This window comes from Erpetoichthys calabaricus, chromosome 15 (assembly GCF_900747795.2).
Source record: "Erpetoichthys calabaricus chromosome 15, fErpCal1.3, whole genome shotgun sequence".
Lineage (NCBI taxonomy): Eukaryota > Metazoa > Chordata > Cladistia > Polypteriformes > Polypteridae > Erpetoichthys > Erpetoichthys calabaricus.
Genome location: NC_041408.2, coordinates 7,206,414 through 7,222,214, shown reverse-complemented (window position 1 = coordinate 7,222,214; position 15,801 = coordinate 7,206,414). Strand labels below are relative to the sequence as shown.

General features: G+C 41.5%; 1 protein-coding gene across 1 annotated transcript in view; it reads right to left on the bottom strand.

Moving 5' to 3' along the window:
• The window catches only part of LOC114666266 (ectonucleotide pyrophosphatase/phosphodiesterase family member 1-like), a 122,939-nt gene that overhangs the window by 54,602 nt on the left and 52,536 nt on the right, over positions 1 to 15,801 (bottom strand). The window contains exons 2-5 of the mRNA XM_028821044.2: positions 14,340 to 14,406; positions 13,964 to 14,092; positions 11,854 to 11,914; positions 6,588 to 6,685 (exon numbers count right to left, since the gene is read on the bottom strand). Of these exons, the coding sequence (XP_028676877.2) occupies positions 6,588 to 6,685; positions 11,854 to 11,914; positions 13,964 to 14,092; positions 14,340 to 14,406 (355 nt within the window). The remainder of the gene's footprint in view (positions 1 to 6,587; positions 6,686 to 11,853; positions 11,915 to 13,963; positions 14,093 to 14,339; positions 14,407 to 15,801) is intronic.

Below are 15,801 nucleotides of genomic sequence, written 5' to 3'. Positions count from 1 at the left end.
TAGTATTGTTTTACGGTTAGGAAGATTTGACCCCCAATAATTACGAATTAAAGTATTGAGACTGAGGTATGGATGCACTGGTTCTCTTCAGTTTGAACTCACAAAGCAGAAAATCTACAAATGCAGAGGTTTCCACCCGCGCTTCACTGGACTTGTCGATGGAGGACTTCAATCCTTTCATGTGCTCAAGCAGCACATGATAGCGACTTTCTTACCCATGCACATAGCCTCCTGGTCTTTCATGAACTTGTTTTGGGGATCTGTTTGCCATCTCTAGTGGCTATCAAAGGCGAAAATTAGGAAAATAAAAACGTACAGGTTGATGTAACCACTGTCAAGGCAAAATTGAAACCGTAAACTAATTTGTAGTAGAAGTTGCGCCAAAAGATTTCTCCTATTTTAAGGCAGACCAGTCTTTTCGATCTGTTCAGGATATTCCAACGATAACTAAATCGGTCTTTACAAATTTCCTCAAGAAACTAAGTGTGCCTCATTTCAACAAAATTAGTCCACGGTTGGCCAAGATGTTTCATGCAGACTGACAGATGGACATGAGTTAGTAATTGCAAAGGGTGCGTTACGCATGATACGTGAACACACCTATAAAACAAAATCGAAAGTCAAACGTGCACTTCTTCCTTGCTATCATCCCATGTTTGTGCAAGGTCAGCTGTCGAAAGGGTCAATCTCCTTGTTTCGATCTGGGGCATCTTCGGGGGCCACCTTCACTTGTCGCACGTCTTGATTCAGTCGAACCAATGCTTCTTCGGTCTACCACAGACTTAATTGTAGGGCTGTCTTGGCCACTGAGGAGTCATCAAGTCATTGTTTTGCTTGTATTATGTGCGTTTTACCATTGCTTGGTTTCACAGAAAGTAGTGTACCCAGGTGGAGAGGAGCTCAGAATTTTGTTGTAATTATTTTACAATGACAATAAAGGCTTTCAATTCAAAAATCAACTGGAACTCTAGGAAAAGGATGCCACAAGGACAGGACTGCAAATGTTCAAATGAAGCCATCATACCAGGCGCCATATGGCAGTAGCATGGCAAACATTACCATGGAACATAGTCAGCCAGACTGTTCCCGGGGTCAAAACCAAAAGGCAGGATGGGCTAAGTCATGTGGTTCTCAATCTGTGGGGCGGGCTCCCCTAGGGGGGCGCGAAGTAACAAAAAGGGGGGCGTGAAGATGTGGAAAAAGAAAACAAGAATGGAAAATATGAAAAATACATCTATTGAAACCAAAACAAATGAACTTAAACTACATTCTGATACTAGAAATTAAATAGAGTTAGATAAATGTCGATAAAAAAAGTAGGTATAATAAAATATGCATCTATGATATTTCATTAATTTAAAAAGAAATTGGTATTAGTGGGCTCCTTTCAAAAAAACATTAGGGGGGCACGATTAAAACTTATGAAAACATGGGTCGCACATACTTAAAGGATGAGAAACGCTGGGCTAAGGAGTGAAACCCCGGCCCAGCCCTGGTAGCGCCCCTTCAATTTCCAACATAATATTGGGTTTAACTGGCAATTCCATTAGGGCAAGCATTCTATAGTGGAAGGTGTGCCAACGGGTACCTCTGACCACTCGATTAACGTCCTGTGCCATCTGAAATGTACTGTCATCCCGGTCCACACCAAGACCCCCTGCATAACCGACTCTCATTCCACTTGTCTTGCAAGCAAACAGCGGGCGGCTAAAAGGGCAACAATGGAGGGAGTCGCAAGTTACTGATGTTTATTGAAAGCCACCCATTCTCAGCCAAATAGTCAAATTGATAGACGTCAAATAGGGTTAATTATAAAGACCACACACACACACACACACACACACACTTGCAACTTCTGACTGACCTCATACAAGTCACGCAACAAGATCACCCTTGAAGCAGTGTAAGGAGTAACAGAGACTGCCTTTGCCAAGGGGAAGCAAGCAACGCCAGCCTGGCAGCTGTTAACCACAGCTGAAGGGCTCTACTGTTTGTCAAGGAGCCTCGGAGTCAGATGACAGACTGCAAGCGTAGTTTTTGAAGAGACTTGATGGAAAGGTTACATATATATAGGCTATAATTAGTTAATCATAGTATGTAAACAGAAATTTGTGTAGCTGAAATGCTGCCATATCCTTTAGGATTTGGATTCATTTTGAAGAAAAACAAAAAAATGCCAATTATAACACATGCTGAGGAATGCAGGATAAAAGATTTTTCAAGCATCCATAGCCTATTGAAAAATAAAATATTAATCTGGACAAGTCTTCAAAGCTTACCAGCCTAATCCTGACGCACTTCAAGCTCTTCCCGCTTTAAATCATTTCAGCCTAAATTACTTGAATTAAAGGTGAAAAAGAGTGCAGGCAGGGTGGAATGGGTGGAGAAGAGAGTGTCAGGAGTGATTTGTGACAGACTGGTATCAGCAAGAGTGAAAGGGAAGGTCTACAGGATTAAGTGAAACCAGCTACAGCATGTTATATGTTTTGGAGACGGTGGCACAGGGGACAGAGCTGGAGGTGGCAGAGTTAAAGATGCTAAGATTTGCATTGGGTGTGACGAGGATGGACAAGATTAGAAATGAGGACATTAGAGGATCAGCTCAGGTTGGACAGTTTGGAGACAAAGTCAGAGGGGCGAGATTGCGTTGGTTTGGACATGTTCAGAGGAAAGATGCTGGGTATAATGAGTGAAGGGTTCTAAGGACAGAGCTGCCAGACAAGAGCAAGGCCTAAGAGAAGGTTTATGGATGTGGTGAGAGGGGATGTGCAGGGTAATGGGTGTGACAGATCAAGATGATGAGGACAGGAAGATATGGAAACAGATGATCCACTATGGCGACCCCAAACAGGAGCAGCCAAAATTACTTGAATTAAAAGGAGGTGGGAGTAATACAGTAATCTTGATTACCTTCCACGCTTTGCAAGCTGGAGAGTCTTGGGCACTGCAAGATGGCCTGAACTGATTACCACCCAATCATGGGGTGTGTGGGTCTATCTGGTTTAAGAAAGAGAAGGTGGGTTTGTGGGTTTGGAGGGCTTAAAGAAGGTTAGGGGACAATGGAGTGGGGTAGCTGGGGTGGAGACCTAAGATGGAACCAGTCAGTTCCCTGCTGAATACCAAGCTCAAGAGCAACGCCAATGTATCTGGCTCTTCAATTTTGTATAAGAGAACTCTGAGGTGCAAAAGAAACCCAGCGAGTCACATCTTTGAAAAAGGTGCAAGTGGCCAGCGCACAATGCCTTCAAAGTTGGGAAACAAAGAACAATGGCCTATTTTGAAACAACCGCTTCATCCAGGGTCAAAGCCAATGGCAACTCACCTATTCCCATTGGGATTAATAAAGTATCTATCTATCTATTGGTTTGAACTGCATCTCACTCAGGGTCATATTCTTAAAACGGGGTGGGCTGACATTTCTATTACATATAGTTCACACACACCTTCAGACGTTCATACACCATCACTAGTCCAGTCCCTAGCATAAATGCTATTTGATTTTGCTTTTGTCTCTTAGCCGTCCTCAGTGTTAACCCTGTAGCTGCCTATGCACCCTTAACAATCATATTGGTTGGGGGGGCAAAAAAATCAGGCACATTGGACTGACGGTTGTAAAGAAGACCTTGGTTGGGAATCGTGGGTGTGTGGTCTGTTGCTGTGGTTTCCAAGAATTGTCATGGGAAAAGGACACCAGGGTACAGTTAAAGACAACGACAAAAAGTGGCAAATGTTGTAGCGGGGCTACATAGTAATAGTATATTCTGTGTGTGTGCCAAGTCCTGTTTACTGTCCGTTATGTGTGCGTCAGTAAATGTTGTCCCCGTAAGTACAGAGGGGAAGGATGATGGAGAGAGACCGCAGCCCCAGGACGGAAAACACCTGTTTACATACCAATCACATCCGGGACATTTTACATCTAAAAAAAGAGGAGCGAGAGGCAACAGAGAGGCGGAGAGAAAGACGAAAAGAAAAGACGACAATTTATCCAACCATCTACAAACTCATTACTGCTATTCATTGCTTCATTCCACTGTCTGCCTTTTCATCTACCGATCATTCAGCCATCTACCGATCAGCGAGAGCAGAGAAACCCTGGGGTTGAAGTCATTCCAGTCATTACGGTGAGGTCGTTTTGTCGTCGGGAGGAAGCACCATAACACCACAGCCAGTTTCTGTACCGCTGGACTTTATTTTGGGATTCACTACATTTTCAACTGCCATGTTTATCAGATCTATGTTTGTATTTGTGTTGTGTACTTTTGTTAAGTGTTTGGGGGCAAGGGAGGGTTTATTGTAAATATTTGTGTTAATATACTGTATATATATTAATTAGTCACTGGTGTTTTGGGGATAAGTGGTAATTTGCGCACTCTTAAACATATTTATTATTGAATGATATATTGAATATACCTGTGTTTAATTTGACATATCCGTTTACGGTCTCTGGTTATTTTGTCGTGTCGAGAAAATAAGACATCTTGTAAGGAGTACGGCTTGTTATTAGAGCAAGAAACCTCAGGTATTCCAGGTTTTAGTCTTGGTAGTGTAGTGGCCAGTCTGGGTAAGGGGTCGGCCGTTACAACGTTGACTATCCATGGTCACAGAAAGGATTGCCTCGCCCGCTTACGGAGGTGGCCACCTCGAAGACTTTGTCGGCCGACCCACTCTAAAGTATCAACGGATGGGCAAGTCAGGAGAAATTAAAGTGGGTGAGATAAGAGCAATGCTTGCTTCTCTGGAGTAACACGTTTGGAGACTCTGGTGGGGGGAGAGAACAAGGAAAATGGACTCATATTATAAGTGTCTGGAAACTGCCTGGATTTTGAGGTTTGTCTGGGGCAAAGGGTTGTTTTTGCTCTTTTTAGTTATTTACATGCTGTATTTGTGCAGATGTGGGTTGAGGGAGGTGCACTCACAAATTTGGTTGTTGCCATTTTTAATTAAAAATAAAACCGAGAAATCCCATGTACATAAGTATTCACAGCCTTTGTTCAATACTTTGTCAATGCACATTTGGCAGCAATTCCAGCCTCAAGTCTTGTTGAATATGATGCCACAAGCTTGGCACACCTATCCTTGGCCAGTTTCGCCCATTCCTCTTTGCAGCACCTCTCAAGCTCCATCAGGTTGGATGGGAAGCGTCGGTGCACAGCCATTTTAAGATCTCTCCAGAGATGTTCAATCGGGTTCAAGTCTGGGCTCTGGCTGGGCCACTCAAGGACATTCATAGAGTTAGCCAAGATATCAAAGGAGTGGCTTCAGGACGTGTACTTAGGGTCGTTGTCCTGCTAACAGATGAACCGTCGCCCCAGTCTGAGGTCAAGAGCAGGTTTTCATCCAGGATGTCTCTGTACTTTGCTGCAGTCATCTTTCCCTTTATCCTGACTAGTCTCTCAGTTCCTGCAGCTGAAAAACATCCCCGCAGCATGATGCTGCCACCACCATGCTTCACTGTAGGGATGGTGCCAGGTTTCCTCCAAACGTGACGCCTGGCACTCACACCAAAGAGTTCAATCTTTGTCTCATCAGACCAGAGAATTTTCTTTCTCATGGTCTGAGAGTCCTTCAGGTGCCTTTTGGCAAACTCCAGGTGGGCTGCCATGTGCCTTTTACTGAGGAGTGGCTTCCGTCTGGCCACTCTACCATACAGGCCTGATTGGTGGATTGCTGCAGAGATGGTTGTCCTTCTGGAAGGTTCTCCTCTCTCCACAGAGGACCTCTGGAGCTCTGACAGAGTGACCATCGGGTTCTTGGTCACCTCCCTGACTAAGGCCCTTCTCCCCCGATCGCTCAGTTTAGATGGTCGGCCAGCTCTAGGAAGAGTCCTGGTGGTTTCGAACTTCTTCCACTTACGGATGATGGAGGCCACTGTGCTCATTGGGACCTTCAAAGCAGCATGAACTGTCAACTGTGGGACCTTATATAGACAGGTGTGTGCCTTTCCACATCATGTCCAATCAACTGAATTTACCACAGGTGGACTCCAATGAAGCTGCAGAAATATCTCCAGGATGATCAGGGGAAACAGGATGCACCGGAGCTCAATTCCGAGCTTCACGACAAAGGCTGTGAATACTTATGTACATGTGCTTTCTCAATTTTTTAATTTTTAATAAATTTGCAAAAACCTCAAGTAAACTTTTTTCATGTTGTCATTATGGGGTGTTGTGTGTAGAATTCTGAGGAAAAAAATGAATTTAATCTATTTTGGAATAAGGCTGTAACATAACAAAAGGTGGAAAAAGTGATGTGCTGTGAATACTTTACTACTGTAAGACTAACACAGTTATTTTCACCTGGTCTGTTTCTCACGGTTATTGTGCAGAGATTGTGTAATTTATATTAGGTATCGTATCAGTATCGCAGGAAGGGGTCCGAGTGCGTTTTGAGGTTGACCTGCTATCCGACTCTTTGGTGGTGACAAATAGCGACATCAGCCGGGAAAAGGTCGAAGCATTATAAAAAGGCACAGATCATAACCATCACTCTTTCATGAATTTCAACAAAGCAGATCCTCTTAAACACTTTACAGAATTTTTATCTCCACACGACGCCGAGTATGCATGACACACAAAAACCATACTTACTTAATTTTTTAATTGCCGGAACTTTAATAGTCTTTCTTTCCAGATATTCAGATCTGAAGCCATCCAAAGAGAAAAGGATTACAGGCGGCTGGGAAAACCTGAAATAGAAGAAGAAGAAGAAGAAGAGGAGAGCGTACAATTGATGATGTTATCGAGTCCACGTCTTTTAAAAGGCAGGCAGAATTGATTATTTTTTTATAGATAATAATTTCCTGCCTACAATTAAATCATGCAAATATGACACAATTGTTATCTCTGACCATGCCCCTCTAGTCTTGGAGCTAAAATCAATAAGCCCCTCGTACTCACCTCGCAGATGGCGTCTTAACCCTCTTTTATTGGCAGACGAGAACTGCACAGAATTTATATCCAAACAAATCAGCTTCTTCCTAGAGACAAACATGTCTACAGAGGTTTCTGCAGGAACACTCTGGGAAACTCTAAAGGCCTTCCTAAGAGGCCAGATTATTTCATATCTTTCCCATAGAAATAAATTAGAAACCAAGAAAGTGTCAGAGCTAAGAAATGAAATTACTAGAATAGATGAAGAACAAGCCAGGCGTCCAAGTGAAGCTCTTCACAGGAAAAGGCAGGCCCTGCATACAGAACTTAACATCTTAACAACTAAAGAAACTGAACAACTTATTTATAAGTCTAGACAGCATTACTATGAACACGGAGAAAAAGCTAATAAGCTTTTAGCTCAACAAATTCATAAACAAGAAGTTCACAATGCAATACCAGTAATCACCAACAAGAATGGAGAAGAAATCATCGACCATAATAAAATAATGCACACATTTAGAGATTACTATAAGTCTTTATATTCCACTGAGCCCAAAGAAGACAACACGCAATCTAATGCATTTCTGGATAATTCACAAATACCACAAATAGATGCTTTAAGTGCTGAGGAACTAGATAAACCTCTAACGCTAACAGAATTACTAGACGCTATAAAGTCACTACAAAGCGGGAAATCATCAGGCCCTGATGGTTACCCCGTAGAGTTTTATAAGAAATTCTCCACTCAGCTAGCTCCACTCTTATTGGTAACATTTACAGAAGCTAAAGACCACCAAATACTACCTCAAACATTTCGACAAGCATTAATCACCGTCTTTCCTAAACAAAATAAGGACTTGTAACAATGTGCATCATATAGACCAATTTCACTCCTGAATAATGATGTTAAGATACTCTCAAAAATCCTAGCTAGAAGGATGGAGAAAGTGCTGCCCTCGGTAATATCACAAGATCAAACTGGATTTATTAAAGGCCGACATCTATCTTCAAATCTCCGACGCTTGTTTAATGTTATATATTCACCAGCAAAATCAAACACCCCAGAGATATTACTATCATTAGATGCAGAAAAGGCATTTGACATGATCGAATGGAATTACCTTTTCACTGCATTGGAGAAATTTGGATTTGGCCCGAATATTTGTGCTTGGATTAAACTACTGTATACCAGTCCAGAAGCTTCAGTTTGTATTAATAAAATTTGCTCAGACTACTTTAAACTAGAACGTGGTACCAGACAAGGATGTCCCTTGTCGCCACTGTTGTTTGCAATCGCAATTGAACCACTGGCGGTTCACTGCCGAAATTCTCATCAGATAAAGGGGATTGTCAGAGAAGGACTGGAACAGAAAATTTCTCTATATGCAGATGATATGGTCTTATATATATCGGACCCAGAAAACACTGTCCCTGCTGTTTTAACAGCACTAACAGAATTTCAAAAGATATCTGGTCTTAGAATTAATCTGAATAAAAGTATACTCTTTCCAGTGAACTCACAAGCATATAATATTAGACACCCTACCTTTTACCATAGCAGATCAGTTTAAATACCTAGGGGTAAATATCACAAGTAAACATAAAGCTCTTTATCAACAAAATTTTGGCGTCTGTATGGAAAAAATTAAGCAAGACTTGCATAGATGGTCAACCCCTTCATCTCACTCTAGCCGGAAGAATTAACATTGTTAAGATGAATATCCTTCCTAAACTTCTCTTTTTATTTCAAAACATTTCAATATATATCAATAAATCGTTTTTTAAACAGTTAGATTCAATAATAACCTCATTCATTTGGAACTCAAAACACCCACGTATCCGAAGAGCGACCCTACAAAGACCTCAGGCAGACGGTGGCATGGCTTTACCTAATTTTCAGTTTTATTACTGGGCAGCAAACATACAAGCCATAAAAACCTGGACACAAATAAATGCACATACACAGGCTTGGTCTGCAATAGAAGTAAAATCCTGTAGTACTTCTTTATATTCCCTGCTCTGCTCTCCAATAAATGAAAGTTATCGCAAATATACTAATAACCCAATTGTGCTTTACTCACTCAGAATATGGAACCAAATTAGGAAGCATTTTAAGATGGAAAATCTTTTATCAGTGGCACCTCTGCAAGGGAACCACCTCTTTCAACCTTCGCAAGTATATCCAGTTTTTAATACCTGGAAAAGTTTTGGGATTAAAATGCTCAGAGATCTTTATATAGACAACATATTTACATCTTTTGAACAATTACGTTCAAAATTTAACCTCCCAGCTACACATTTCTTTTACTATCTTCAAATTAGAAATTTTGTTAAACAGAAATTGCCCGATTTCCCCCACCTTGCACCCTCCAAAATGCTGGAAAAAATACTGCTCAATTCCGAGGAAACAAACACTATTTCCGCAATATATAAAATCTTATTAGAGTCCCTACCTTTCAAAGATCCAAGAGGACATTGGGAAGAAGATCTCTTAATCAATATATCAGAAAAGGAGTGGAAGGTAGCAAAGCAGAGAATTCACTCGAGTTCTATATGCGCAAAGCATAGAATTATTCAACTAAAAATTATATATCGAGCTCATCTGTCTCGCTTAAAACTGTCCAAAATGTTTCCAGGCCAGGATCCAACCTGCGAGCGCTGCAACCAAGCTCCTGCCTCACTGGGTCACATGTTCTGGGCCTGCACCAAACTAACATCATTTTGGAAAAAAATTTTTAAGTGCCTCTCAGACAGCCTTAGTATCACAATCCCTCCTAACCCACTAACAGCTGTGTTTGGTGTCCTTCCAGATGAACTTGAATTGGAGAAGGACAAACAAACGGTGATTGCATTCACTACACTCTTGGCACGCAGACTTATTTTGTTAAATTGGAAGAATCCTAATTCTCCTCTTATAAGTCAGTGGGAAACTGATGTTTTATATTATTTGAAATTGGAAAAAATCAAATTTTCAGTTAGAGGATCTGTACAAAATTTTTTCAAAACTTGGCAGGATTTAATCAATATTATTTTAGAATAAGAGAATTAACTATTATTGCATTTAACTCCCTTCTCCATCTCTTATTTATATAGATATTTACTTCTCCCCTTCTTTTGTCTAATGTTGCCTTATTAAAAAGCTTAAAGAAATTTTCCTTTAGCTAAGCTCTCCTTCTCAGGGATGGGGTTTGATTTGTTTTTAAATTTGTTGGGTTATAAATTGATCTGTTTGTATGGAATGATTACAATGAAAATTAATAAAATAAAAATATAAAATAAAAAAAAAAAAAAAAAAAAGCAGGTCTTTGCCAGCATCAATGAGCTACTAAATCCAACACATGGACTGCAAAGCTACTTCTTTCTATGACCTGAAAAACAATTATAAAGTCTGAACTTCCTTAGCATTAACCCTAAGCCTCTCTCAGGCTTGAAATTCTATGTAAAAACGGTTAACCCCGAGTCTGACTTGGGGGGGAAAAAACTGTTATGGTGTGCAGTGTTAAACTTGAATAACGCTCAGGACAGTAATCTGCTACCATCTAGAGCAGGGGTGGACAATGTAAATCCTTGGGGGCTGCATTGGCCGCAGGTTTTTGCTCAAACCCAGCTGCTTAGTTAGAAAATAATTCAATTTCATGGCTTGTTTGTGCTTAAACTTTGCAATGTCAGCTCCTTTCCTCTTTAAGGATATCATCCAAATGATCTGAAGGCTAAATGGATGAGTAATACTCAGTCCTTCACTTTTTTCTCTTCACGTTCCTTCCAAGTATTTCATTAAACCCAATAGTGCACGATAAATACACACAGGTGTCAATGGTAACAAGCTAAATGGCAAAATGATGGCTTCTTTTCTCATTTGCATCTTATTGCTAATAAGGAGCCATTAAAAACCGAGAATACAGCTGTTTAAGACTAAAAGAAGCAATAAGAGAGTTCAAAATCTTAACGAGCAAGACCACTAAAATGAAGCAGATGTCTTAACTTGAGCAATAAGAGCTTCTTATTAAGCAACTGGGTTGGAACAAAAACCTGCAGCCACTGCGACCCTCCAGGAAGGACTTTGCCCACCTCTGATCTAGAGGATAAAACATGTCACTGCAAAAAATAATGAATATTCCTAACAGAAACCTCTCTTGGGCTTGGAATACTATGTAAAAATGGTTAACCCCGAAGGGGACGGTTTTAAAAAAGCAAAAAAAAAAAAAGAACATTTTGCCACTGTATGGTAACTTATCAGTATTGAAGAATAGGATGAAGCCTTCAGCCAGTACACACAATGGTGTGTAAATAAAAAGCCATAAAGTCAGTTTTAGAACAAACTGAAACCATCATTAGTTACATCAAGTGATGAGAATAACAAGAAGTTATCAGGCCCAACATGGGGTTAAGTTTTTAGCCATATTAGCATTAATCCTAAGCTTCTCTCAGGCTTGAAATTTCGTATAAAAAAATGGTTTACCCCGAGTGTCTCTGTTATGATCCCGTATATATAGAGTGTTAAGCCCAACTAATGCTTATGGCAGAATTCTGCTGCCATCTAGTGGATGAAACAACTGATGCTGCAAAAAACAAAATCATGAATACGTCTGACCCAAAGCCTCCCTCTTCTTGTACTCTGAATCCTATGTAAAAACAGATTCATGTTGTGTGTGTGAACCACACAATCGCTGTCATTAAAGATAAAGATGTGAGTTTTGTGCCAAGCGGTTTTCATCCATTTGTGGAGACGTAACACCACTTTGGCCTCTCACAGACTCCACATGCAGGTCTCCTCCCTAACCATACATGGCTGAGGTTCTTTACTCAACAGCGGCCAGACCAAAACCGTCACTTCAATTCCTTGAACTGCCAAATCAACGGTCCTAGCACATCACAGTACTACAGTATATACAGGTTTATCAGGTCATTATTGTCACGTGTACGGAGGACCACGAGATTCTTTCAGCGCCATTCTACGGCGTTTCAGGAGGTTAGCACTTACCCTGGGGGGCACTGGGGTTCTTCAGTGTCTTCACATTCCTCTTCCATCCAAGAGGCTTTACCTTTTTACAAGGAAACAAAAAGGACACAACAAAAGCTGTTAAAACAGACTTGGTCCACTTTTGTTATGTATATTAATTTACAGTAATAAAGAAGTGTCCAGAGTTGCCCCACATTGGGCGACCGTCCTGTTAGCATTCCAGTGGAGGTCGAACATTTTGTTACTGATGGACTAATATATCGAATGGAGCACCAACTTATTCCAGAAAAATCTTCGGTAAAACTTTTACCATAGCGCATCAGAAATTATTGTGATAAAAACCATCTGTTGGAATGACAAATGCAATACCACTTGCATTACAAAACACATTGCAAATGTTAATGCTGAGGTCGCCGTAGATTATTTAGGATTTCAAATCGATCTTCAACGGTGTTGTGGGGTACAAAATCTATATATTTATTTTGGTTTATATTTCCATCATATTTTGTTCAAGACAACAGATGAACTACATTCAGGAAAAATCAAAGCATGTCTTCTTCCCAGCTACAGTATATCTCACTTTTAAAACAGCTGTTCCATCAAAGAAAGAAAAAGACATGCTGGAGGCTCACTTTATAACCTGAGAAAGAAGGGACATCCAATTATTTTACAGCCTGGGGAAGGAAGACATAGTGACACCTCAGAGAACATTAAACGTTTTATTGTTTGTGAAAACGGACAGTGAATTCATTCATAATATTGACAGCCAGCCAATCAGAATATCTAACAATCACATCTTGCAAACCCCCCGGTACAATTTTAGAATAAATATGCCTCGTCTGAGGAGCGATATAGTAAGCGAGTAAGGAAGTAAGGAAGGAAGGAGGAAGACATCATTGGTCGTCAGAAAAGCATCATGAGCCAACTACGAGCGCTAGATCACAGGCCGACTGTGACATTCATCTTTGTCATCTATAACTTTATATGTGTGTGTGTGTATATATAAATATATATATTATATATATATATATATATATTATATATATAAAATGTATATGTATGTATGCAATATGGTTGAAATAGTTTACTGTCAAATAATGCAAAGAGTACGCAACACGAGTTTCGCCCTAATTCTGGGCTCATCAGGCGTACACACTCACTGCACTCCCTCTCGGGAATCGAACCTCGGACGTCAGCGCCAGAGGCGAAGCCCCCAACGTTGCGCCACGGCGTGTGGTTCGTTTATTTGACAGCATGTCGATCGGGGTAATTACATTCACGGCATTCGTAGTCTGTGTCACAAGGGGATTGGGTGGTCTCGTGGCCTGGAACCCCAGCAGATTTTATTTTTTTCTCCAGCCACCTGGAGGTTTTTTTTTTTGTTTTTTCTGTCCCCCCCTGGCCATCGGACCTTACTCTTTTTCTATGTTAACTAATGTCTTATTTTAATTTCTTATTTTGTCTTATTTTTCTTTTCTTCATTATGTAAAGCACTTTGAGCTAGTTTTTGTATAAAAATGTGCTATATAAATAAATGTTGTTGTTTCTGAGCCCCTTTCTTATCGCTCATGTTTATATATGCTTGCATACACTGTAACAGAAGCCCCTTGGGTTGGGTAAATACAGGATACCTCGGGATGATTAAAAACATAAGAAAAAATTAACACTGCTGTGAACGGAGTTTCGCTTCAGATGTCCATCTCCCGTAACGGACGAGACCAACTCCGCACTAACTCTCTTTCTTAATGTTCTGCAGAACATTCACGGGAAATCTCGATAAGTCCTGGAGCCAGTGATGACATCACTTCTGGTTCTAGCACCAGTGATGACGTCACTTCCAGTCCAGAATACGTCACTTCCGGTTCCGATTCCGATTCCAACGACGCCACTTCTGGCCTCGGGCTTTAAAGTCGTCATCCTTTTGTATTACATTCAGTTCTGTTGTGGACTCAAACCTGTGAACATCACAATCAATTTCAACCCATTTACAGCCAAGGCACAATATACAGGTGGGCTGCCCCAAACCTTTTGATGTCTGTGGTCTGCTTCCTATTTTCCCCTCGTGTGGTCAGAGATTGGGGGGATATTCCATTACCGTGTATTTTTCCCTTGGCAATCTCGTGATTCTTACCTTGACATACTTTATTGTAATTTGTACAGCAGGCTCCCCGGTCTAAACAATCAGCAGCACAGGAGCAAAAGAAAGAAGTCGGGGTACTCGTTTCTCCACAGCGGGATTTGGAACAAGAGTACTGTTCATCTGTAAGCAGAAACATCTAAAAGTTAGAGAAATCCAAGTTCTGGTAATGTGAGAGGGAAAAAATGAATCAAAATTATTTTAGTTTTAAGGCTGCACCATAACGAAAATGTGAAGGAGTACTAGGACATAAATTGTCACAACTCTTTACCTTTTCACATCACCATTTTTTACACCCTGGGTAATGTCAGGCAGGTCAACTACTAAACAAATAAAACAAATGTTAAAATTAACTTGTCGTCTTATTTACCTTTACAGCGAGTTCTCAATCCAAACAACAGCCCAATGATTAGTACGATCAGGATTAGGAGAAGCACCTGTGCAAAGAAAAGAATATCATCATGAGTATTCAAATGATACAAAAATGAATAAATAAACAAAGTACACCTTCACTTCACACGTGGAAGCGGTCTCGTCTTTTTAGCCAACATTTGTAAGCAGAGCTCTCATGAGTCAACGTGTCTTTGTCATTGAAGTAGAAACCTCAAGCCGTCCTCCTCGCTTCGTTCCCAGCAGGCGCCTGTTGCCCTGCACATGACTGTCCGGGTCCCGTCACGCTCATCTACCTCAAGTAAGTTGTGTAGTCATGCCACATCAGCTGGATTCAAACTAAGCTGTAATTACAGAGGAGCGATGCTGAGTAATGTGTGGGCACAGCAGGTGACACGGACTCCGTCTAGACAAAGCCGACTGTCCTGGGCTTAAAAGCATTTAACTGATATTAAATATGCCTTCTGAGAGAGTGTGTGTGCCCTAAATTAAGCGGGCATGCAGGATGGGACCGATTCCTGCCTTCTGAGAGTGTGTGTGCCCTAAATTAAGTGGGCATGCAGGATGGGAACGATTCCTGCCTTATGCCCAATAATGCGCCCCCCCTCCCCCCACCCGTTAGAATGCTAAATATTGAGAGGTGATCCAGTAAAGGGTTGAGGAGGGGCACAAGTGAATGACTGAATAGGACTCACCACTTCAGTTTAGCACACCCTGACTAGAGCTGCTGATTAACTGTGCAGACTGCATCTCTGTTGTTGGTCATTAGCAGTAAAACATAAGTAACATGATAGTAATAATTGGATACTAACCCTCATCTAATCTGTTTCTCTTCTCAGTACTCAAATGTGGCACTTGGTGCCACGGCCCACCTGCCAAGTTGTTTTGCCTGCCTAAGGTAAAGTCATCCCTGATGGAGGATCGCAGGAATCGTGGGGTAGAGGGGTCCTTTCATTGGATTGGCTGGCCCAGCGCTGTTTCAGCTGTGGAATGGCCAAATGGGGGAGGCAGCTTGATGGATGAGGTCTCCAGGACTCTAAGCAAATCCAAATCATATTATGGGATATCATCCGTCCATTTTCCAACCCGCTGAATCCGAACACAGGGTCACAGGGGTCTGTTGGAGCCAATCCCAGCCAACACAGGGCACAAGGCAGGAACCAATCCCGGGCAGGGTGCCAACCCACCACAGGACACACACAAACACACCCACACACACCAAGCACACACTAGGGCCAATTTAGAATCGCCAATCCACCTAACCTGCATGTCTTTGGACTGTGGGAGGAAACCCACGCAGACATGGGGAGAACATGCAAACTCCACGCAGGGAGGACACGGGAAGCGAACCCAGGTCCCCAGGTCTCCCAACTGCGAGGCAGCAGCACTACCCACTGCGCCACCATGCTGCCCTTATGGGATATCATCTACTGTTAAATTCT